General features: G+C 38.4%; 1 protein-coding gene across 2 annotated transcripts in view; it reads right to left on the bottom strand.

Moving 5' to 3' along the window:
• Nucleotides 1–220: 220 nt before the first annotated feature.
• LOC149851209 (actin-related protein 2/3 complex subunit 3-like) overlaps nucleotides 221–6,867 on the bottom strand; it is a 49,175-nt gene continuing 42,528 nt past the window's right edge. For both annotated transcript variants that reach the window (XM_090014172.1, XM_090014181.1), the window contains exons 3-5: nucleotides 1,367–1,475; nucleotides 1,003–1,272; nucleotides 221–672 (exon numbers count right to left, since the gene is read on the bottom strand). In XM_090014172.1, the coding sequence (XP_089870298.1) occupies nucleotides 467–672; nucleotides 1,003–1,272; nucleotides 1,367–1,475 (585 nt within the window). In that variant the 3' untranslated portion in view covers nucleotides 221–466. The remainder of the gene's footprint in view (nucleotides 673–1,002; nucleotides 1,273–1,366; nucleotides 1,476–6,867) is intronic.

The following is a 6,867-nucleotide window of genomic DNA, read 5'->3' as shown; positions in this document are numbered from 1 at the left end:
TTTCCAAGACTTGTCAACTTTTAAAAAACTCTTGGAGAAATTACCTTTAATGATACAGGTGACTATGCTATAAACCCATATGGTGATTATGGTGCATCAAAGTCGAGTTTTTAAACTGCCAGGATCTTAACAGTTCACCATGCTTCACAGCCAGCATTTTTTATGAATTACTCAAACATGTAAACCCTTTCCATTTTTTAACACACGCACACAGAGATCTGGAAGTTTCACCGACTTTATTAGCAAACTGTCAATCTTTCCTCGTATCAGGAAGCCGGAGTCTAAAACAACTCACAATGGTTAACAAGTTTCAGGTTTCATAGTTTCAGTTTGGAACTTTTCACAAGACCCAGTCCCTCCGAGAGAAGTGATAGAGTTAGCCACAAGCAAGTTCCCTAAACAAAGATTAGGAAAGGTCTATCCGCTAAACCTTTCACTGCTCTGATTCATGAGTTTAGCAGGGTGATCAGCCCATACTTAACCGACCCATCAACGTGCTCTTTCGACGAGTGCTGCCATCCGAACAGTCATTAGGAACAATAATGTTCATAAATTTCCTCTTGGAGAAAGCTAGCCACCATTTGTTTGGAGTGCCATTGGATCTGTAAGCACAGGTCAGCAACCTGCCACTGGTTTCCTCCCTGAGCTGCTTCAAGTAATTCCGGAAGAGCTCTGCTACCCAACAATGTCTCAGCATTAATGTCAATTAAATTAGTTCAAGAAAACCTGATGAGACCTTGGTTGAAGTCTCTAGCAAAGTCCCAAATGACTCAGGCAAGTCAATTAACAAAAAAGGGGTAAAATGAAAACAGATCCCACCATGTGGTGTGGTTCAGATCCTGTATCAAGCCCACATCTTGGAGCAAATCCATGCAAAATCTGGTTAAGAATTGACCTACCATATCCTAAACTATTAACATAGATAAACCAAACACATCGCCTTCTAGAATAACATGCTCCCCTTTTGATAAAATAAAAATTGTTAATAATGTATTATGATACCTGCTTCTTCCTGGGACTCTGGTAGTGCAAAAAGACCACCAAATGGAAAGTTAGGTTCTCCGGGCACAGGGACCTTCTCAAGCCCTAGGTTGATGACAGCTTTGGTGCCTTCCGCTAATGTTTTACATCCCTCAAGTCTTTTTAAAGCTATGTTGATGTAGAGTGTCAAGTAAATCAGGAGCTTGTCAGATGAACTTTTGATATCAAAATTCCTAAAGAAAACATTGGCACGGAAGAAAGTGATAGATTCATCCACAATGTCGAGTGCACCTGTTAAAACAATATGGCAGCATAATATCAAAACATAAGAAAATAGCATTGAAGAAATGTAACAGGAAAACAGAAAAGCAAAAGTTGAGGCAACCTTGATCTGAAACAGGAGCGGGGCCTTTAATATGGCTTCTCAATGGAAGAAGTGGGCATCCACAAGCCTTAGTGATGCCTTCTTCATTTACAAAACTTGAGTGGTAAACCTGTCAGCAGACAGTCATTTGACACAGATTGATTGACAGAGTATTTAAGCCTGCATCTAAAAGCATTCTTAAACGTTCTTGAAGTATGTCATCATCCATTTGCATTAACTGCTCAATGCTGAGAACTGGCTTGCCAGTGTATGAGAACACTTCAAATTATGAAACTTAATAAATGAGAGAGCCCAACACTTGGATCAAACATCAAAATTTCAACAGAAAAAGGACACTTTCTTGCAGAAGAGGCAATGGAAAAAATACCATGGCTTCTATTTTCCACTTTTAGTATGTGGAGAACATTAATGCCATCAGTAATATTTATCAGATCATAGGTTTGAAATCAGTTATTCTGGACTCCCAATAAGATGCATAAATCAGCTGCAAAATTCCTCGAGTTCCAGGGCACGTTTAAGAAGTTGGATTGACTGAGACCAGGCGAAGAGTATCAACCACATCTATCTCAACTGCAACTACCAAGGAACAACTGGCATAAAAAGAAAAGTGGAACAAACCCTTTTTTTCATTTCCTTCAAGAACCAGCAGATGGAGATTTATTAAAGGAAAATGTGGATTGCAAGAGCAAGATGAAAAAAAAAACTTGTGAGCAAGGTTTATAATCAAAGGCATGTTCGGTACCAATTGTTTGGAAGCCTAAGAAACTAACTTCTTCAAGTTGGTTGAGACAGTACCAAGCACTTCAATAAGGAAGGATAGTTCAAAAGATAAAAAAAAAGTTCACATTTTTTGTCTCAAGACTCAAGGTCGCTATCTTCAGCCTAACAGTTAACAGCTTGCACAAAAAATATGCTAGACAGACGCAAACAATTTTTTGAATAAGATGCTATGAAGGATGAAAACTGCTTCAATAGTGAAGACCAACAACCATCATGATTGATGCTCTACTTTAATTAACAAGACCTCTAGAGATCATCTGATGTTCTTGATGTTTCAAAAACACCTATCCTGTGGAGCATGAAGTTCACTTCCTTCACACATCATGTTGCTTCAATTCTCGCGTGATGCCACAAGTTGTTAAGTCAGATGAAATAACTGCATGACCCGTGGACCAATTTCACCTACACTTGTTAGCTGCTAGAACCATTGATACAGCATTCTTCATACTAAAAAAACAGGGCTTATACATGTCACAGTACCAGTGTTGTGAAACACGCCTTCCCTCAAGGCGAGGGCCTTTATGCCTTGAGGAACACATATATAGCGCAATTGGCCTGCGGCATGCACCTCATAGGCCTTAAGTGCATATGCCTCAAGGCGAGGCGCACCTCAGGCTTCTTGGTCAACTAGCGCTGGACAAGCCGGGCGAATTGTTGCTCGGCCCAAACGGGTCGGGCTTGGGCTCAGTTTTTAGAAGAATGCCCGACCTGAACCAGGCTTAAACCCAACCCCAAAGTCACGGGTCAGATCGGGCCAACTCGCGGGCTTTATATATATATATATATATATATATATATATATATATATATATATATATATATATATATATATATATATATATATATATATATAATAGAATTGTAGATTGTTAATTTGATTTATTGCATGCATGATGATGAATTGATTTTATGATATTATGATAATTGTTTTTTATTTCATTAGTGTTATTGTTGTTAACTGTTAAAACTTAAAAATTATATATATATCATTTTTTATATTTTTGCCCTCCCGCACCCCTGCACCCAAGTTTTTTTAAAGTGAAGCATCGCCGCACCCGCACCCATGTGACATAGCTTCTAATAGAGAAGAAGAAAGAAATAAACTATAATTTTAGTGTTTCTAGTGTTTCTAGTGTTTCTAATGTTTCTAATGTTTCTAATAATCTCCAATACAACTCATATGTATTGTAGTAGGGGCATGCTGAAATTGGCTAACAGAGTGAATAGCATGAGCAATATCAAGACGAATAATAGAGAGATAAGATAGGACTCCAATCATTTATCTATATGGAGTTGGGTCCTTCAAAGGTTCTTCATCATCTTTTTTCATCTTAGCATTGATGACCTCTAGAGTATCAACTTTTTTTTCATTAGAAAGCCTGGATCACTCTATTATCTCGATAGAATACTTAGTTTGAGACAAAAAGTATCTACAAGGTGAATATACAACTTAAATACTAAGAAAGTAATTGCCATATGAAAGTTGGATTTGAGAACATCTTTGATATTACTAACTCCTTATTTATCACCTCTTGTGATAATCATGTCATCCACATAGAGCAACAAGATAACTATCCCTCTATCAAAAGACTTAACAAAAATGCAGTGTTAGTATAACAGGACTTAAAACCTAGTTGAATCATCATAGTAGTGAATCGATCATACGAAGCCTTAAGGGCTTGTTTTGGAACATACAAGGCTTTCTACAAATAAAGAACTTTTTTCATATGCCAATTCTAAATCTGAAGGTGGTTTCATATAAACTTCCTCATTAAGGTTATCATTTAAAAAAGCATTTTTGATATCCATCTAGAAAATAGGTCATTTTTTAATTGAAAATACAAAAATAAAGGTTCAAACAGTAGTTATACGAGCAACGGGAGTGAATGTCTCTTCATAGTCTCTACCGTCAAGGTTGTAAGCAAAATAAGATATGTATCATATTGTATTGTAAAAAATTATTGGCATAAGACACGTATCTATTGAGGTTGGGTTGTTTTACTCATGTTTATTTATTTTGTATTTATTTTGTTTGTTTACGGGTTTGGATCTGGACCCGAAGTCTATGTATTAATCCTAACTCCTTTGTAGCTTTTATATCAGGTCTGGAACCGATGTAATATTGTGTAATATCCAGACTCAATCCAGTTCACAATATATATATGAAATATAGGGCACGACCCCAGTACATGGGATTGCACCATCTGTTGCAGCCGCCCCTCTTTCTCTCAATCTTCTCCTTCTTCTGCATCAACCGAACGTTGGTGAACGAATTCTTACATGGTATCAGAGCAGGCTTGATTCTGATCACCGCTCGAAGTGCACGAAACTGGTTCCAGAAGGTGTGTCCTGCGAGATCCAATGCTTTAGCAGGTCACTGTGATTCTTTCCTATCTTTCTTAGCATCAATTCCTCTCTTTTCTTCTTTCTGTTTTCTACCTGTCTTCTTTGTCTTGATCTCTGATTTCAAATCAAGTTTTTGGGTTCTTGTTTAAAACCTAATTTTTGTTGCTTTCAAAATAATCAATCTCTCTCTCCCTTCTCCCTTGTTGACGTTCCTTTTTTTTAAACTCAAACTCAAAAAAAATGAGAGATTTTTATTTCTTGAAGTCGTCCTTCTCCTCCAGATCTAAATGTCAATCCTTTACAACACCTGAGCACACGTGAAACAGACTAAAATCTGTCCACGCTGCATCAGATCTAGCATTAAAGTCAGATCTGTTAAGTCGTCCTTCTCCTCCAGATCTGAACGTCAATCCTTTACAACACTTGAGCACACGTGAAACAAATTGAAATTTGTCCATGTTGCATCAGATCTAGCATTAACGTCAGATCTGTTTTCATTATCAGATCTGAGACTTCTGTTCTGCCCTTTGCCTGATCTGAATTCTTTACCCTATTCTTGACGTTTACTTCTATTCCTGGATGCCTGGTCACCCTTGACGTCAAGAGCAAATCTGATCAGGTTTTAATTAAATTAGACTGTTGCCCTGTTTGGTCTTTCCAGAATACTAGGCAGCATCAGCATAGTTGCAGCTAGCTTGTCCTCATTCAAAAAAAAAGAAAAGGGAGAGACGAGCTTGAATTGCTGGAATTTCTAATATTGCAGCACCGATTGTTTCCTAGTATTGCTGCACTTGTCAGTTTTCTTTATTTATCTTCCTTCATATTCTTTCGTCATGGATTCTCCTTCTCTACTGCCAAGTTTTCTTGGTCAACTCATCTCTGAAAAACTGAACAATTCAAATTACTTCACTTGGAAGAGGCAAATTTTGCCTTTTATCAGGAGCTTGGATCTCTCTAGACTCCTCTACGGGACAGTTCATGCACCGCCAGAGTTTGTGATGCAGGAGGAGCGAGATGATAAAGGAGAGGTTTCCAAAAAATTGATTCACAATCCAGAATTTGTGACATGGAGGAGAAAAGATCAAGCAGTCGTTGCTTACATCAAGCAGTCGTTGCTTACATTACTTCTACCCTTTCTCAAGAGGTATCAGTGGGCATTTCCGATGCATGCTCGACTATAGAGTTATGGCAAAGGTTGGCGCAAACTTATTCACAGATTTCAGATGCCAAAATCCTACATTTAAAAAGAGAATTCCAACTCTTGAAGAAAGAAAACTTGTCAGTTACAAAGTACATGAACAAAGTCAAGACCATCACAAATCAACTAGCCATGGTGGGTTGTGAAATTCCTGACAAAGAAAAGGTTCAACAGGCACGGAATGGTCTTGGATCCAATTATCACATGCTGGTCACCTCTCTCCTATGTCTCCCTTCATTGCCTAGTTTTGAAGATCTTCACGCAAAGTTATTGCAGTATGAAGTGAGAGAAATCACGTACCTTCAGCCTGAACCTCGTACACGTGAATACCCAGAAGGAGGAGGGGAAAAGAGAGGAGAGACTTTCTTGAATCGGCAGCCACTTGTTTTCTGTGTGCTGCACTAAAACATCATTAGTATATAAAATAGGTTTATAATGATATTTTACAATGGCAAGATTGCCCCTGGTTAGTAATGTACAATACACATGAACCTATTCTGTATGGATATGGATCCAGTACTGGATCCATATCCGATCTGTATTCTAATACCCTCCCTCAAGTTGTGCATGGGATTGAACCATGTGCAACTTGTTCTTCAGATACCAAAAGCGGTTACTTGTGAGACCTTTTGTGAACATGTCAGCAACTTGGTCTTCTGAAGGCACATAGATCGGTTCAATCTCTTTGTCTGCTATCTTTTGTCTGATGAAATGTTGATCAATCTCAATATGTTTGGTCCGTCCATGATAAACAGGATTGAACGCAATTTGTACAGCACTTCTATTATCACACATGAGGGTTGAGCTTGAGATACTCTCTCCCATTTCTGTAAGGAGATGCCTAACCCATGTTACTTCTGTTGTGGTAGCTGCCATAGATCTATATTCTGCCTCCGTGCTAGACCTTGCCACAGCTTTCTGTTTTCTGCTACTCCATGAGATAAGATTGCTTCCAATGAAAACACAGTATCCTGAAACCGACCTTCTTTCATCTGGGTCTCCTGCCCAGTCTGCATCTGTATAGGCCAATATGTCATGTTTCGGTGTTGTACATGAAGATTGAGCATATCTGAGGCCATCACCCACCGTGCCTTTTAGATATCGGAGAATACGCTTGACGGCATCCATATGACCAGTCTTTGGTTCATGCATAAACTGAGATACTTGATTTACAGAA

The sequence above is a fragment of the Nuphar pumila genome, chromosome 1 (genome assembly GCF_984573655.1).
Source record: "Nuphar pumila chromosome 1, dmNupPumi1.hap1.1, whole genome shotgun sequence".
Classification (NCBI taxonomy): domain Eukaryota; kingdom Viridiplantae; phylum Streptophyta; class Magnoliopsida; order Nymphaeales; family Nymphaeaceae; genus Nuphar; species Nuphar pumila.
The sequence above is the reverse complement of the archived record's forward strand: the minus strand, read 5'-3'. Positions and strand labels throughout refer to the sequence as shown.